Below are 18,440 nucleotides of genomic sequence, written 5' to 3' on the forward strand. Positions count from 1 at the left end.
ATTTTGAGCTTATTTTTGTGTATGGTGTTAGGGAGTGATCTAATCTCATACTTTTACATGTCCCTGTCCAGTTTTCCCAGCACCACTTATTGAAGGGACTGTCCTTTCTCCACTGTACATTCCTGCCTCCTTTATCAAAGATAAGGTGACCATATGTGCGAGGGTTTATCTCTGGGCTTTCTATCCTGTTCCATTGATCTATCTTTCTGTTTTTGTGCCAGTACCATAGTCTTTTTTTTTTTTTTTTTTTTTTTTCTTTTTGCGGTATGTGGGCCTCTCACTGTTGTGGCCTCTCCCGTTGCGGAGCACAGGCTCTGGATGCGCAGGCCCAGCGGCCATGGCTCACGGGCCCAGCCGCTCCGCGGCATATGGGATCCTCCCAGACCGGGGCACGAACCCGTATCCCCTGCATCGGCAGGCGGACTCTTAACCACTTGCGCCACCAGGGAGGCCCAGTACCATAGTCTTGATTACTGTAGCTTTGTAGTATAGTCTGAAGTCAGGGAGCCTGATTCCTCCAGCTCCATTTTTCGTTCTCAAGATTGCTTTGGCTATTCGGGGTCTTTTGTGTTTCCATACAAATTGTGAAAAATTTTGTTCTAGTTCTGTGAAAAATGCCAGTGGTAGTTTTATAGGGATTGCATTGAATCTGTAGATTGCTTTGGGTAGTAGAGTCATTTTCACAATGTTGATTCTTCCAATCCAAGAACATGGTACATCTCTCTATCTATTTGTATCATCTTTAATTTCTTTCATCAGTGTCTTATAATTTTCTGCATACAGGTCTTTTGTCTCCTTAGGTAGGTTTATTCCTACATATTTTATTCTTTTTGTTACAATGGTAAATGGGAGTGTTTTCTTGATTTCACTTTCAGATTTTTCATCATTAGTATATAGGAATGCCAGAGATTTCTGTGCATTAATTTTGTATCCTGTTACTTTACCAAATTCATTGATTAGCTCTAGTAGTTTTCTGGTAGCATCTTTAAGATCCTCTATGTATAGTATCATGTCATCTGCAAACAGTGACAGCTTTACTTCTTCTTTTCTGAGTTGGATTCCTTTTATTTCCTTGTCTTCTCTGATTGCTGTGGCTAAAACTTCCAAAACTATGTTGAATAAGAGTGGTGACAGTGGGCAACCTTGTCTTGTTCCTGATCTTAGTGGAAATGGTTTCAGTTTTTCACCATTGAGGACGATGTTGACTGTGGGTTTGTCATATGTGGCCTTTATTATTTTGAGGAAAGTTCCCTCTATGCCTACTTTCTGCAGGGTTTTTATCATAAATGGGTGTTGAATTTTGTCGAAAGCTTTCTCTGCATCTATTGAGATGATCATATGGTTTTTCTCCTTCAATTTGTTAATATGGTGTATCACGTTGATTGATTTGCATATATTGAAGAATCCTTGCATTCCTGGAATAAACCCCACTTGATCATGGTGTATGATCCTTTTAATGTGCTGTTGGATTCTGTTTGCTAGTATTTTGTTGAGCATTTTTGCATCTATGTTCATCAGTGATATTGGCCTGTAGTTTTCTTTCTTTGTGACATCCTTGTCTGGTTTTGGTATCAAGGTGATGGTGGCCTCGTAAAATGAGTTTGGGAGTCTTCCTCCCTCTGCTATATTTTGGAAGAGTTTGAGAAGGATAGTTGTTAGCTCTTCTCTAAATGTTTGATAGAATTCGCCTGTGAAGCCATCTGGTCCTGGGCTTTTGTTTGTTGGAAGATTTTTTTTATCACAGTTTCAATTTCAGTGCTTGTCATTGGTCTATTCATATTTTCTATTTCTTCCCGGTTCAGTCTTGGAAGGTTGTGCATTTCTAGGAATTTGTCCATTTCTTCCAGGTTGTCCATTTTATTGGCATAGAGTTGCTTGTAGTAATCTCTCATGATCTTTTGTATTTCTGCAGTGTCAGTTGTTACTTCTCCTTTTTCATTTCTAATTCTATTGATTTGAGTCTCCCTTTTTTTCTTGATGAGTCTGGCTAATAGTTTATCAATTTTGTTTATCTTCTCAAAGAACCAGCTTTTAGTTTTGTTGATCTTTGCTATCGTTTCCTTCATTTCTTTTTCATTTATTTCTGATCTGATTTTTATGATTTCTTTCCTTCTGCTAACTTTGGGGTGTTTTTGTTCTTCTTTCTCTAATTGCTTTAGGTGCAAGGTTAGGTTGTTTATTTGAGATGTTTCCTGTTTCTTAAGGTGGGATTGTATTGCTATAAACTTCCCCCTTAGAACTGCTTTTGCTGCATCCCATAGGGTTTGGGTCGTCGTGTCTTCATTGTCATTTGTTTCTAGGTATTTTTTAATTTCCTCTTTGATTTCTTCAGTGATCGCTTCGTTATTGAGTAGTGTATTGTTTAGCCTCCATGTGTTTTTATTTTTTACAGATCTTTTCCTGTAATTGATATCTAGTCTCATAGCATTGTGGTCGGAAAAGATACTTGATACAATTTCAAATTTCTTAAATTTACCAAGGCTTGATTTGTGACCAAAGATATGATCTATCCTTGAGAATGTTCCATGAGCACTTGAGAAAAATGTGTATTCTGTTGTTTTTGGATGGAATGTCCTATAAATATCAATTAAGTCCATCTTGTTTAATGTATCCTTTAAAGCTTGTGTTTCCTTATTTATTTTCATTTTGGATGATCTGTCCATTGGTGAAAGTGGGGTGTTAAAGTCCCCTACTATGAATGTGTTACTGTTGATTTCCCCTTTTATGGCTGTTAGTATTTGCCTTTTGTATTGAGGTGCTCCTATGTTGGGTGCATAAATATTTACAATTGTTATATCTTCTTCTTGGATCAATCCCTTGATCATTATGTAGTGTCCTTCTTTGTCTCTTCTAGTAGTCTTTATTTTAAAGTCTATTTTGTCTGATATGAGAATTGCTACTCCAGCTTTCTTTTGGTTTCCATTTGTATGGAATATCTTTTTCCATCCCCTTACTTTCAGTCTGTATGTGTATCTAAGTTTGAAGTGGGTCTCTTGTAGACAGCATATATATGGGTCTTATTTTTGTATCCATTCAGCCAATCTGTGTCTTTTGGTGGGAGCATTTAGTCCATTTACATTTAAGGTAATTATCGATATGTATGTTCCTATTCCCATTTCCTTAATTGTTTTGGGTTCATTATTGTAGGTATTTTCCTTCTGTTGTGTTTCTTGCCTAGAGAAGTTCCTTTAGCATTTGTTGTAAAGCTGGTTTGGTGGTGCTGAACTCTCTCAGCTTTTGCTTGTCTGTAAACGTTTTAATTTCTCCATCAAATCTGAATGAGATCCTTGCTGGGTAGAGTAATCTTGGTTGCAGGTTTTTCTCCTTCATCACTTTAAATATGTCCTGCCACTCCCTTCCGGCTTGTAGTGTTTCTGCTGAGAGATCAGCTGTTAACCTGATGGGGATTCCCTTGTGTGTTATTTGTTGTTTTTCCCTTGCTGCTTTTAATATGTTTTCTTTGTGTTTAATTTTTGACAGTTTGATTAATATGTGTCTTGGCGTATTTCTCCTTGGATTTATTCTGTATGGGACTCTCTGTGCCTCCTGGACTTGATTAACTATTTCCTTTCCCATATTAGGGAAGTTTTCAACTATAATCTCTTCAAATATTTTCTCAGTCCCTTTCTTTTTCTCTTCTTCTTCTGGAACCCCTATAATTCGAATGTTGGTGCATTTAATGTTGTCCCAGAGGTCTCTGAGACTGTCCTCAGTTCTTTTCATTCTTTTTAATTTATTCTGCTCTGCAGCAGTTATTTCCACTATTTTATCTTCCACATCACTTATCCGTTCTTCTGCCTGTTATTCTGCTACTGATCCCACCTAGAGTATTTTTCATTTCATTTATTGTGTTTTTTTTTTTTTTTTTTTGCTGTACGCGGGCCTCTCACTGCTGTGGCCTCTCCCGTTGCGGAGCACAGGCTCCGGACACACAGGCCCCGCGGCCATGGCTCGCGGGCCCAGCCGCTCCGCGGCATGTGGGATCCTCCGGGATCGGGGCACGAACTCGTGTCCCCTGCATCGGCAGGCGGACTCTCAACCACTGCGCCACCAGGGAGGCCCCATTTATTGTGTTTTTAATCGTTGCTTGATTCATCTTTAGTTCTTCTAGGTCCTTGTTAACTGTTTCTTGCATTTTGTCTATTCTATTTCCAAGATTTTGGATCATCATTACTATCATTATTCTGAATTCTTTTTCAGGTAGACTGCCTATTTCCTCTTCATTTGTTAGGTCTGGTGGGTTTTTATCTTGCTCCTTCTCCTGGTGTGTGTTTTTCTGTCTTCTCATTTTGCTTATCTTACTGTGTTTGTGGTCTCCTTTTTGCAGGCTGCAGGTTCGTGGTTCCCGTTGTCTTTGGTGTCTGTCCCCAGTGGCTAAAGTTGGTTCAGTAGGTTGTGTAGGCTTCCTGGTTGAGGGGATTAGTGCCTGTGTTCTGGTGGATGAGGCTGGATCTTGTCTTTCTGGTGGGCAGGTCCACGTCTGGTGGTGTGTTTTGGGGTGTCTGTGGACTTTTTATGATTTTAGGCAGCCTCTCTGCTAATGGGTGGCATTGTGTTCCTGTCTTGCTAGTTGTTTGGCATAGCGTGTCCAGCACTGTAGCTTGCTGGTCGTTGAGTGAAGCTGGGTGCTGGTGTTGAGATGGAGATCTCTGGAAGATTTTCGCCATTTGATATTATGTGGAGCTGGGAGGTCTCTTGTGGACCAGTGTCCTGAAGTTGGCTCTCCCACCTCAGAGGCACAGCATTGACTCCTGGCTCCTCAATTTGGGATGATTCGTTGTCTATTCATGTATTCCACAGATGCAGGGTACATCAGGTTGATTGTGGAGCTTTAATCCGCTGCTTCTGAGGCTGCTGGGAGATTTCCCTTTCTCTTCTTTGTTCTCACAGCTCCCGGGTCTCAGCTTTGGATTTGGCCCCGCCTCTTCGTGTAGGTCGCCGGAGGGCGTCTGTTCTTCACTCAGACAGGACAGGGTTAAAGGAGAAGCTGCTTCGGGGACTCTGGCTCACTCAGGCCGGGCAGGGGGGGAGGGAGGGGCACGGAGTGCGGGGCGAGCCTGCAGCGGCAGAGGCTGGCGTGACGTTGCACCAGCCCGAGGCGCGCTGTGCGTTCTCCCAGGGAAGCCATCCCTGAATCCCGGGACCCTGGCAGTGACGGGCTGCACCGGCTCCCTGGAAGGGCGGTGTGGACAGTGACCTGAGCTCGCACACAGGCCTCGTCGCGGCGGCAGCAGCCCCAGCGTCCCACGCCCGTCTCTGGGGTCCACGCTTTCAGCCGCGGCTCGCACCCATCTCTGGAGCTCCTTTAAGCAGCGCTCTTAATCCCCTCTCCTCATGCACCAGGAAACAAAGAGGGAAGAAAACGTCTCTTGCCTCTTCGGCAGGTCCAGACTTTTTCCCGGACTCCCTCCCGGCTAGCTGTGGCGCATTAGCCCCTTCAAGCTGTGTTCAGGCCGCCAGTCCTTTCCCTGCGCTCCGACTGAAGCCCGAGCCTCAGCTCCCAGCGCCGCCCGCCCTGGCGGGCGAGCAGACAAGCCTCTCGGGCTGGTGAGTGCCGGTTGGCACCGATTCTCTGTGCGGGAATCTCTCCGATTTGCCCTACCCAGGTACATGGGGAGTTTCTTGCCTTTTGGGAGGTCTGAGGTCTTCTGCCAGCGTTCAGTAGGTGTTCTGTAGGAGTTGTTCCACATGTAGCTGCATTTCTGGTGTATCTGTGGGGAGGAAGGTGATCTCCGCGTCTTACTCTTCCGCCATCTTCCCCGCAAGTCCCCAGTATGTATCCTTTTACCTCTGTAAAAATATTGTCTTCAACCCCTCACACAACATAGAGGCAACATACTAGCATTTTTGTCCTGGGATAACATTCAGCCAGATACCCCAGTACAACTGTACATTGTTACATTACTGAAAGACTTCCATACAGATTGTTATTAGGATAATAGTAACTGTATTACATGGTAAAATTCAATAATAAAAATTTCAGTATGAATTCATTAGTTCAAATTATTTGCCACTGAATATCATAACAACTACTGGCACAAGTGTCCTGTTGTAATGTGACTTAGTTGCCACTGAATATATATAACTTAATGAATATATATAAATACTGACACTGAATATTTAACAGTTTTCGACAACACTATAAAAACAAGAAATTTTTAAATGAATTGCTGCTAGTTCAGCAAAAGCTGAGAGGATTCAGCACTATAAACAATATTTTTATATTGGAGAAATTCTCTCTTTATTGAAACTATCCAATGATGTAATCCTGCAGTGGCAATGGAGGACAGTAATAAGACCTTGGAGTGGTGCTGGTATAGATGTGGACAGCCCCCATTTGGCTGTTTAATGAGCCAAGACAGTTCGAAGGGCAAGAGTGACACCCACCTACTGCTTTTTAATTTATATACTAAGATCACTTTATCAACTCTCTATGTCTCTAAGAGATAGGAAAAAGAAAGCCAGCTACCATTTTTCATTGTTTTGATTCTGGCCTATTTTTCCTTTTAACCTTTCCATACTACAAATGAGTGATCAAAAATGGATACTTCCTCCACGCTTAGGGAATATGAGCACACTGCCTGTGTATTCCAATAATGAAACAGCTTTGGGACGGGTTCTGGTAACACTGCAAATATCTACACTGATTAAATACAGGGGATGCTAGGAGTTTCAAATGGTCCATCTGAGGTTTCTTCAACTTCAGGTGTCCTTGTAAATTTGCAGGATGCTCTTTCAATGGTTGCTATGCCTATGAATTAATGTTTATAAGGTTGAAGTTAGAGTTCTATCACACTAAACTTTACAAAGAGAAAATATATTTAATAGTCAACCCTAAGCAAATAGTCTAAACTGTAAATGTGTAATGCTGGGTAAAAGAAATGATAAGGGGCCTCCCTGGTGGCGCAGTGGTTAAGAGTCCGCCTGCCGATGCAGGGGATACGGGTTCGTGCCCTGGTCTGGGAGGATCCCATATGCCGCGGAGCGGCTGGGCCCGTGAGCCATGGCCGCTGGGCCTGCGCATCCGGAGCCTGTGCTCCGCAACGGGAGAGGCCACAACAGTGAGAGGCCCGCATACCGCAAAAAAAAGAAAAAAAAAAAAAAAAAAAGAAATGATAAGAAGAGTTGTAAACTTATCTTCTCCACTACTGTAAATAAAATCAAAGCTTAGATCCTCTTGCCAATTTGCATCATCATGGACTTTTCCAAAGGACTGTGGTCCCCAAGCATCTTTTTTCAATTTTTTCTCACAACAGAGAAGAGTATTACAGCCCTGAGCGTAAGGGAAGAAAAAGACAAGAAAGGACAGGAGTTTTCAGACTTTGAATTGCTTCTGTCTAGGCTCTGATACCCTGAAGGAGCTGGAGTGTTTGATCATTATCCATAGTATGAAGACTCAATGATTACGAAATTCCAAAGGTGGTCCTTCTGCGATCTTCACATTAACTATGTTCCCACTTTTAAAACATAAATGGAAAGAGTAGACAGTATTATTCCATGATCTATGAAAACTTAAGTCTATTAGTTTTTCTTCCTGATTTCTCTTCTAAATTTACTATATCCTCATTCAAATTTTATTTCTCTTATTTAGTCCCCCACCAACACCTTCTCGCTCTGACTCCAAGCCCACCTCAAGTGAAAGAGTAGGGTTTATAAATCTATATGTCAGTTTGAGAATGGGAAACAGAGTTAAAGAAAAAAAAGCATTGGACATAAAAATGGATTTGCCAAAACTCACCATCAGAGGGCACAACAGTACTGCAATAAACAACTCCGCTAGGCCAAGAAGAGAGCCTCTGGTGCACCTAGAAAATACAAAAAGACATATCCATTGTCAGTACACAACAACAAATGTTATATGCATATGTGTATGTATATAATAAATAATAGCTTTTTAATAATTTAAATAGTATGTATTCTTTGTAGAAAAAATTAAAAATACAGATAAAAGAAAAGTCTCTCAAACTCCTATCATCCTAAGATGATAGTGATGAACATTTTGGTTTATTTCAAGATAAACCAGTATTTCACCATAATTGTAATTTGCATTTTTTGTACTGTGATAATCTATACATGTTTTAATCTAACAGTTGTATTTGCTTTTCTATGCACTGAATATTTACATCTTTTGCCATTTTTAAAATTTGGGTCTTGGTCTTTGAATATTATTTTGTAGAAGTTCTTTAAATATTAAGAAAATTATCCCTTGGTTAACAAAATATCTTATAAAAATTGCCCTGTTTTTATTTTTACTTTGTTAATGGTGTTTTTGTATGCACACAATTTTCATGTTTTAAGAGTCAAACTTTTCAATCTTTTCTGTGTGGTTTAACGGTCCTGTGTCATATATCAGCAGCTTTCCCTACTTTGAGAATACTATAAAATTCTTCCATGGCTTCTAGTTTGATTTTTCAAGTTTAAATCTTTGATTTATTAGGAATTAATTTTAGTCAGTTAAGAAGCAGCAATCCAACTAACCTCTAATGATAACACAGCTATCCCTGATATTTAATAATTCATTTTTCCCTCTTATTTGAAATGCTACCTTTATAATTTTCCAAATACCTATATGAATTTGGATCTTCTTCTGCCCAGTGATCTATATGCTCATGTCATAGTAGCCACACTGTTTTAAATATCCTAGCTTTATATTTTTACATCTGGTAGGGTGGAATAGTTTCCCTTATTAGTTTCCTTTAAGAATTTTCCTGGCTATTTTTGCTTATTTGTATCTCCATATGAACTTCAGAGTCAGTATTTCTAGTTACACACAGACACACACACACACACACAATCAGCTTCAAAAATAACACAGCACTGTGATTAAGAGCATAGAATCTATAATCACTCCTGAGTTCAGATTTTGATTCTGTAACTTACTCTAACTACAACCTTTTTAAGTTCATTAGCCTCTTTGTGCCTCAAGTTTCTTCACTGAAAAATGGACAAAACGTAATACTAGCACCTACCACATAAAGTTGCTGTGAGGACTAAATGATGAATACACATAAAGCACTTAGAACAGTGCCTGGCATAGAATAAGTATTCAATAAATGTTAGTTTTTTTGTTTGTTTGTTTTGAAGTTGAGATCTTATTAACTCAATGGATTAACATAAGGAAACTGACATCTATGTGATTTTTGAGTCTTTCTTAATCAAGAACCTTGTAAGCCTTTCTTTTTTTTTTTTTTTCTTTTCTTTTTGCGGTATGCGGGCCTCTCACTGTTGTGGCCTCTCCCGTTGCGGAGCACAGGCTCCGGATGCGCAGGCCCAGCGGCCATGGCTCACGGGCCCAGCCGCTCCGCGGCACATGGGATCCTCCCAGACCGGGGCACGAACCCGTATCCCCTGCATCGGCAGGCGGACTCTCAACCACTGCGCCACCAGGGAGGCCCGAGAACCTTGTAAGCCTTTCTATTTTAGTCTTTGTGTTCTTGAGAAGCATTTTAAGGTTTTCTTTATTCAGATCTTATATGTCCCCTTTAATCTAATGTAATTCTTCTTGTACTAAGTCTTGTCCAATACTAGGATCATGACCCCTGAATTTTTCCTTTTAGTTTGCAAATGTCTGTTAATGCTCTGCCTGTCCTTTAATTTTGTTATTTTTCCTGAGTTTCTTTGTTTTAGGAATGACTCTATAGTTTTCTTTGTGATCTAATCTGGGATTCTTTTAACAGAAAAGTTTAGCCTGTTTATATTTATTAATATAACGTATATTTAATGCCCTTTCAGTCATCAAATTTTATGGTATAAAATTTTTATGTTTTTTGTTTTTATTGCTGCTCTTTCTTCTTAAAAATAGTTTACTAAATGGTCTATGTTTGCTTTGTTTTAGTTAAACATGTACCTCTAATATTAATATGGAAAGTTTATTTATTTTTTTTGTATTAGTAGTCATTTTAGAGTAAGGTCTAAGTTCTTTGAACTGCCTTTAAGGCCCAATATTATCTGATACCCTATTATCTCTCTGACTTCACCTCCTACCATTCTGCCTCTCAATCATTCTGCTTTAGCCCCTAGGCTCTTTTCTGCTTTTTGTATGTACCAGCTATACTCTTGTTCCAGAACCTTTGCAATAGCTATTACCTCTACTTAGAATACTGTTTCTCCAGAAAACTATCAAGCTCCCTCACTTCCTTCAAATCTTTGTTCACATTTCACTTTCTGAGTGAGGTCTACTCTAGCCAACCCAATTAAAAATGGCAATTCCATCAGTTGGTACTCCTGATATATATATATATTTTTTCCATCTCTTATTATGAGCAATGATGAACTTACAGTTACGTGTCTTTTTCCCTCCCTTCTACTATCCAGTTTATTTAATTATTTATTATGTAACTTTTCTTAGTGTTTATCTATCTATCATCTACCTATCTATATACCTCCCCCCAACCCGACATACTTTTTATTGAATTTATTGATTTTAGATGACATATTTTGACAGTGTGTTAAAAAACTGGGGTTTCTACCACTTTACATCATTTCTTCTGCACCCTTCCAACTTTCATTAGAAAACTGTCAACATTGTCAAAATTTTAAACATTCATACTCTGCTCTGCAAAACCTAATCTTCACATTTGTTTTAATCTTAATTTTATAGATTGATGGACTCTAGGCTTACTACCAATACTTTAACTGTCGTTTTTCCTTTCATTTCTTTGTTGGCTGAACTTCATCTTATAGAGGTAGGACTCATGAGAGCTAAATTCCCTAAAGCTTGGCATGTTAAAAAATGTTTGTCTTTGCTTTTATATTGAATGATTATTTGGATTGGCACAAGATTCCTAAATTAATTTTTCCTTGAGGACTTCGTGGGTAAAGTGTTAGTGTTGATTGCTGCTGTGGAGAAGTCTGAGGCCAGCCACTTATTTTGGAGAACCAAGCTCTCTGAGCTTTGCTGGGGATCTGCAACCATATCATAGGCATCTTCTTTTGGGGTCTTCTCACACACTCCCTTTACTAGATCTGGCAGCCGTTCTTCAGTATTGTGCTTTGGGATTGCAGAGATCTCTCTGGTTGTACTGAAGATGGAGCTTGTATTTCTGTTTCTTATTCTCCTCTCTATTTCAAAGTGATTCCAAGAGAAGGAAGAAACGGCTGCCTTTACTGGGCCATTATTTCTTTAAGTGGTAACTTTTTAATTTGGACTTTTTCAAACTTACACAGAAGTAGAGAACACAGTGTGATGAATTTCTTCCATTCACCCATCACCTGCTTCTATATTTACCAACATTTGGTCAAACCTGGTTCATCTGTATGAACCAGGTCTTTTCCACAGAGTATCTGAAAGGAAATTACAAACATCATATTGCTTTACCTGAAAATATTTCAGTATACATCTACTAGGCCATTTTAAAACAGGAAATCCTCTGTTCTCTATGATTTTACAGATTATCCCCAACATTAATAAAAGATGTGTATCTGGGGCAGAGAACTAAATAAATACATGGCTGTTTATGAATATTATTTGTTAGAATGCTATAGAACATGGGTTGGCAGGCCAGCCACCAGTTTTTGTAAAAGAAGTTTTATTAGAACACAAACAAACTCATTTATTTACTTACTATCTAGAGCTCATTCATCTACTTTGACACTACAACAGCAGAATTGAGTAGCTGTGTAGTTGCAGGAGAGTTGAGTAGCTGCAACAGAGACCATATGGCCCACAAAGCCAGAAATATTTACCATATGGCCCTTTAAGAAAATGTTTGCTGATCTTTGCTGCAGAACCCCTCTGTTGTTTTGAGATAATTCACTTTCCCACTTTCCCAAAGTCTTCCCAGTCACTTCTACAATGACATTGGCAATTACAAAATATTACTTAGTAAGTGTCCACAAACACACATATAGGTCCTTTCCTTTCTTTAACCCTCCTAATAGCCTATAGTCTAATAAGGCCAATGGGAACAAAAATGATTTTGCTCTTGCCTTTTTTCTTTGAAATATGGCAACAATAACAACAAACAAAAGCAAAACAAAGACAAAAATATATAAGGAAAGGAATATAAGTGTTCAAGACCAAAGAGGCATTGGCATTCTAAATTGTATTCCATGACTCTCCTAGACTGAAATGTATTTTGTTGTTTAAATTGTATGTTCTTAATAAATCACAAGAAAATAGGAAGAGTTTAATAAATACTTGACCGATGCTGAACGTTTAAAAAATATGTCAAGAAAGTAAAAAAAGAAAAACATTCAGGCAAATGGCATGTGTTATTCACATATTTAAATTTCATAGGCAGAGAACAAGATTAAGGTTAAGAAAGTAAATATTCAGAATGAGCAGAAATCAGAGAAAGAGTAAACCTCTAGGCAAACAGTGCTAACTGAATAAGGTGATTTGGTGCCTACTCGGTCCCTTGAAAATAAAATACAAGTTTATACTTTTGGTATGAGATAGTCCACATCTTTGATAAGTAACTTGAGAACCTCTAGGAAAAACAGGGCTTCGAGTGAAAGTAAAGGAAAGTATTAACAACTGCCCTGGTATTACAACCATTACCCTTAAATCTTAACCCCAGGAGAAGAAAAATGCTAGCATTATCAAGTTAAGAGTCTGAGTACAAAGCACTGTAACTTTATTTTCCCAAGTCATAAGATTCAAGATAATTTTAAAAATCGAACTGTATTATTATAAAAAGACATTCCATGACCCCAGAGCAAATTATTAAATTCAAGTCAAAACTAACTTTAAAATCCTTTAGTTCTATCATAAATTATGCAATTTCCCCTACACGCACCACTCACTGTTCAGAAGAGCAAACTCAGCAATGTATTCCTGCCAGCAACTTGGGAAGACTGTCAAGTCTAAACAACCTGTCAATACCCTGCAAATATTCACAGCCAGTTGGACATTAAACCAGAGGCAGGGAAATAGGAAAAAATAGAGAAAAAAAGAAAGAGGAAAAAGGTATTTCCTTATTAATCCAGTTCCCTTTATTTACGAAAATCTTGGGATCTAATTTCATTAGGAAACAAATATCTGTTACCTATGTTAAACTGTATAAAAATACTACATTAATTATGTCAAAAAGCTTTAGATGGAATAATTATATATACTTGTCCATGGCTAAAACCTTGTTATAAATAGCCTTACTATATCATGAGTTTAGATGTCAAATGATATTCCCGTTACATTTCCCGTAGTATAACAAGGAATGCTTATGAGAATGGATCCTTTCAATACATGTTCCAAAAGTTTCTCTTCTTTAAGACCAGGGTACCCAGGTTTCAACAACTCTGCCAAACTTACCTTTAGAATCCAGTGCTTACAAGCATACTAGGATTAACAGTGTAAAACTATTTCAGGTGTTCTAAAGCAAGACACACCTATAACAGCTTCTACAAGTTGGCATCAGTTTTATCCGTACCCTTGATGTAATAAAACTGGTGAAGCATTACATCGGCAATAATTTTTCACTACTTCAACTCTACAAATATACTAAAATAAGCATTGTGACTTCAAACCCTCAAGATATAGGAGATTTGCAGTTAGAAGAGTTGGGGCCAGCTGAAATCCTGAATTTCAAGCCCAAAGTCTCAGTTTCCCCAGCTGTTAAATTAAAGACAGCAATGACAACAAAACTGACTATTTCACAAGGCTGATTTCATTTAAGGATAAGTGACAGTGTAAATGTGATAACATGTGAATGACCAACATCCTACCAAAATTTAAGATATTCAGAAATATAAACTCAAAACAGGGACTTCCCTGGAGGTCCAGTGGTTTCTACTGCAGGGGGCACAAGTTTGATCCCTGGTTTGGGAACTAAGATCCTGCATGCCACATGGCACAGCCAAAAAAAAAAAACCCCCAAACTCAAAAAACAAATCAATCTCTTTAAGGGCCTCTTATTAAAAAGAATTTAGTGAGTTTAACACATTTCAAAAGCCAAAACTATCTCTAAACAAAGAGATATTATACAATATAAACACCTTGTGATGTTAAAGCTAGAAACCTGAAGGTTTAAACGAGAATCTCTTCAGAAAGCACTGTAAAAAACACTTAAAGGGTTAGACTAACTACAGGGCATATTTTATCAATAACTCACCAAGGAAACAGAGTTTCTGATACAGTTTAAGTGAAAGTGGTATATTTTGTGAGTTAAATTATATAATACAGTTTAATATTGGAAAATTATTTTCTCCTTGAATATATTATTTTAAATGGTTCCTACATTTTATGATAACATTGGCAACATTTCCCCATTAGAATATATTGTTACTTCATAATGGAAGTCATGATTCAATTTATATACCTTTGATTTTCAAGAGAATTTCACATCTACAAAACAAGGCAATATGAAGGACTTTTCGTTGTATCTTTCAATATCAGTTTTCTAATTAGGAAATCAAATCTAGCTCCCAAATTATCAATAAGGTATTTAAAAAGTAATACTTGTTCAACAACTCACAGTGCTTTGAGGATCGAACGTATATAAAGACATATGTATATAATAGCATACATGTATATAAAAGCATACAAAGCAAGACCTTAGCCACAAAATCTTCACTGCTGATCTAATAACAGACTAAAATAATCAGAGCATTTAAACCTTAACCATAACTAGCTGTATGTCATGTCATTTAACATAATATGAATTGACATAAAGGTCATTTTAAAATCCAAGTAAATACAAATATCTATCCATTTAATAGTATCAAGAAATGCTCATTAAAGCAAATTCTCTTAAATTAGGTTTTGAAATCAATATCTAGGCTCTAAGGTTGAAAATATTACCAATATTTCTAGTATATCACTACTTTTAAGTTAATTTGGTATAAATTAAATTCATTGATAAACAATGTTTCTATTTAAGATTTTGATATTACGCCAAAATTACAACCTATCATTTATACTGCATAAGAACTAGAGTCCAATATCTATTAAAATTTCATTGTGTAGTTGAAACCCCTAGTATCTGAGGCAATTCTACACCTACGTTTGGAATGTTCTCACACCCTGATGGTTGCTACATTTTCCTTAATGGATGCACTTTTACTCTCTTGGGTCTCAGGACAGACACGTTAAAGATACCAGCTTAGGGTTTCCCTGGTGGCGCAGTGGTTGGGAGTCCGCCTGCCGATGCAGGGGACACGGGTTCGTGCCCCGGTCTGGGAGGATCTCACGTGCCGCGGAGCGGCTGGGCCCGTGAGCCATGGCCGCTGAGCCTGCGCGTCCGGAGCCTGTGCTCTGCAACGGGAGAGGCCGCAGCAGTGAGAGGCCCGCGTACCGCAAAAAAAAAAAGGTACCAATGCAAGGCATTTCTGCTTTACTTAAGTGACAACCTGCCTTCCCCACTGTGAACTGGTAAGTTCTCTTCTATTTTGTTCCTTTCCTTCTATTTATTAAGAAACTACACTCACTCACAAGAAAAGTAAAAATTGTGGCCTCTCTATATCATACTACCTTTTTATAACTATTATTTTACCCAACATTTTATTATGAAACTTCAAACAAACAGCAAAGTTGAATTTTACAGTCAACACCCTTTTATACCTTTCACCTAGACTCTATATTATCATGTTATCTATCCATCCTTCTCTTTTATAGAAATTTTGAATTCTCGCAGTTTCCTTAATCATTTTTTAAAATATATTACATTCTCTAACTCCATTTCCTCTGCAACTTTCCTGCACTTCTCCTAGATTTTGTCCATACGTGTTTTCATTTGTCACACTGTATTCTACTTATCTGTTTGGATGCCTGCCTCCCCTTCAGAGCAATGATCACCTTGAAGACTGCCTTCATTTCTTTATATATTGGCACCCCACCCCCCTACACTAGGAGAAAGTAGAAGCTTAATTAATATTTATCTAATTGTCTTCCTCCTTATACCTCACTATCCTTGACATGTTTTATGACTTTGTCTTGTTATTTTACTGCTAAAACTACTCTGAGTAACAATGAAGTAATTATTACTTCTATAAGCATTTTGGGAGATATTCAGAGAACAAATTTCTTCATATATATGAAATGTCTTTTATTTTTAGTTGCTCCGGGTACAAATGTATTCCATGTTGTATTGAGATGGCCACTAAGTATACTGCTAGTTATTCTTTTTTAAACAACAAAAAACCTAAATGCAAAATCCTTAAAACCTAGCATTTGTACCTTTCAATAATCATTTAGACAATTCAAAACAGCATACAGACTTAGATATAAAGGAATGAAATCAGAATGTAAACTACATGGGAGTGTGAACTCTCAGTATTTGTTAAATGAATAAAGGTAGCTGGTTTAAAAGATCTTTTTATTGAGAGTAAAAATAGAACTTCATTGGTTGTGCTTTTTGACTGACAGTTCAGTTTGACTATGGTTCTTTTCATCACCTGAATTAATATTTCCTTCCATAGTACCATTAAAGTCTGTGGAATCTCAGTATATAACAATATTGGGGAAATAGGTAGTTGCATCTATAAATTAATGTATTGGGATAAAACTCCCTTCTCTAAAGTGACATAGAGGTTAGGAAAACAAGAACTCTAAAAAAAAAAATTTCTTTTGCAGGTTTTTAATAGTTATCTATTTTATACATATTAGTGTATATATGTCAATCCCAATCTCCCAAATCATCCCACCCCACCCCCCACCTCGCTTTCCCCCCTTGGTGTCCATAAGTTTGTTCTCTACATCTGTGTCTCTATTTCTGCCTTGCAAACCAGTTCATCTGTACCTTTTTTCTGGATTCCATATATATGCGTTAACATACGATATTTGAGGAAAACAAGAACTTGTAAAAGTATTTTAGGGCTTCCCTGGTGGCGCAGTGGTTGAGAATCTGCCTGCTAATGCAGGGGACATGGGTTCGAGCCCTGGTCTGGGAAGATCCCACATGCCACGGAGCAACTAGGCCCGTGAGCCACAACTACTGAGCCTGTGCGTCTGGAGCCTGTGCTCCGCAACAAGAGAGGCCGCGACAGTGAGAGGCCCGCGCACCGCGATGAAGAGTGGCCCCCGCTCGCCACAACTAGAGAAAGCCCTCGCACAGAAACGAAGACCCAACACAGCCAAAAATAAATAAATAAACAACTGTGGGGTTAAAAAAAAAAAATTAAAAATAAATAAATAAATAAATAAATTAAAAAAAAAAGTATTTTATTTTGGCTTATGATGAATAAATAGGTATTAGTTATATTATTCTCTATACTTTATATAGCCTACGTATTTTGTAGTTTTTTCTACTTTGCTGGTGTCCGGAAGCTATGAGATTTCTGTGCTGGTTCTAGATAACTGCTACTCAACATGTAGTTCATGGATCTGCAGCATCAGCATCAGATGAACATGTTAGAAATGCAGATTCTCAGGCCCTATCTCAGACTTACTGATTCATAATTTGCATTTCAACGACATGACTAGGAAATTCACATGCACATTAAAGTCTGAGAAGCATGGCTGTAGTTCATCCAGATGAGACTACATTAGTTATTACATTAGGGATACGTTAGTTAGTTAGGTGTCGTAGTCTCAGACATTTTACCTTTCGCATTTATCAAGACCCCAACACAAGCAACAAGGGCTCATGGGGAGGCAACATGACATAAAAGAAAGAATATTGCATTAAGAGTTTGAAAAGCCAGATTCTAATCTCATCTCTGGTGTGTGACCTTGAACTTCAGTTCTTCTCAACTGTAAAATGAATGAGTTATACAACATACATTGTAAGGCCCTTCCAACTCTGAAAGTCTATGAATATATGAAAATAAATACTAATAGGTATTTGCGGAAATGATTCAACTGTATGTGGTATCTTAGGAAATAGGGCTTACTTTTAATGCTACAGGGGCCTTGTCCGTCAATTACTTTATATTTATTTAGGTTTGAAAATCAACCTCTATCTTTCATTTTCACACCTGGTTTCTGGTGGTGAATAATTTAGGAAGTGGGTGGCTGCTATTAATAATTCCCCTCACTGCTTCCTTTGTTCTTGAATGCTGATAAAACACAGGTAATAGACAGGATTCACGAAAAAGTAAAATCAGATTCTGTATTTTGAACAAGAGCAGGAGAATATTTTTGTTCTTAGGAAAAACACAGCTGAAGTATTTAGAGCTGAAGGATTAGGATGTCTGACACTGTCAAAGCAGAAAATAATAAATAATAGTATGCCTGTATACATATATACACGTGTGTGTAAAGAGAGAAATAAAGCAAATGTGGCAAAGTATTAATAATTGATGAATCTAGGTAAAGGGTGTAAGACTGTATACTGTAATCTCTGCAACTTTTCTGTAGGTTTGAAATTTTTTCCAAATAAAAGTTGAGAAAGAAAAATAATTAACATAAATATAATATTTATTGACCCCCAAATATCTTGTTGTATTCTTCTCTCTTTTTTAAAGTATAGTGGATTTATTTATTTTTCTGAAACCTTTAAAATGCATGAGAAAAGCTAGGATGGAAGGGGAAAAAATCATTATATATAAAATTTCAGTAACTT

The 18,440-nt window shown here is 37.8% G+C and overlaps 1 protein-coding gene across 1 annotated transcript in view; it reads right to left on the bottom strand.

The window, feature by feature from the left end:
* MCU (mitochondrial calcium uniporter) overlaps positions 1-18,440 on the bottom strand; it is a 226,649-nt gene that overhangs the window by 57,090 nt on the left and 151,119 nt on the right. Inside the window, exon 2 of the mRNA XM_060091983.1 lies at positions 7,739-7,805. Coding sequence (XP_059947966.1) covers positions 7,739-7,805 — 67 coding nt within the window. The remainder of the gene's footprint in view (positions 1-7,738; positions 7,806-18,440) is intronic.

Source organism: Mesoplodon densirostris, chromosome 1 (assembly GCF_025265405.1).
Source record: "Mesoplodon densirostris isolate mMesDen1 chromosome 1, mMesDen1 primary haplotype, whole genome shotgun sequence".
Classification (NCBI taxonomy): domain Eukaryota; kingdom Metazoa; phylum Chordata; class Mammalia; order Artiodactyla; family Ziphiidae; genus Mesoplodon; species Mesoplodon densirostris.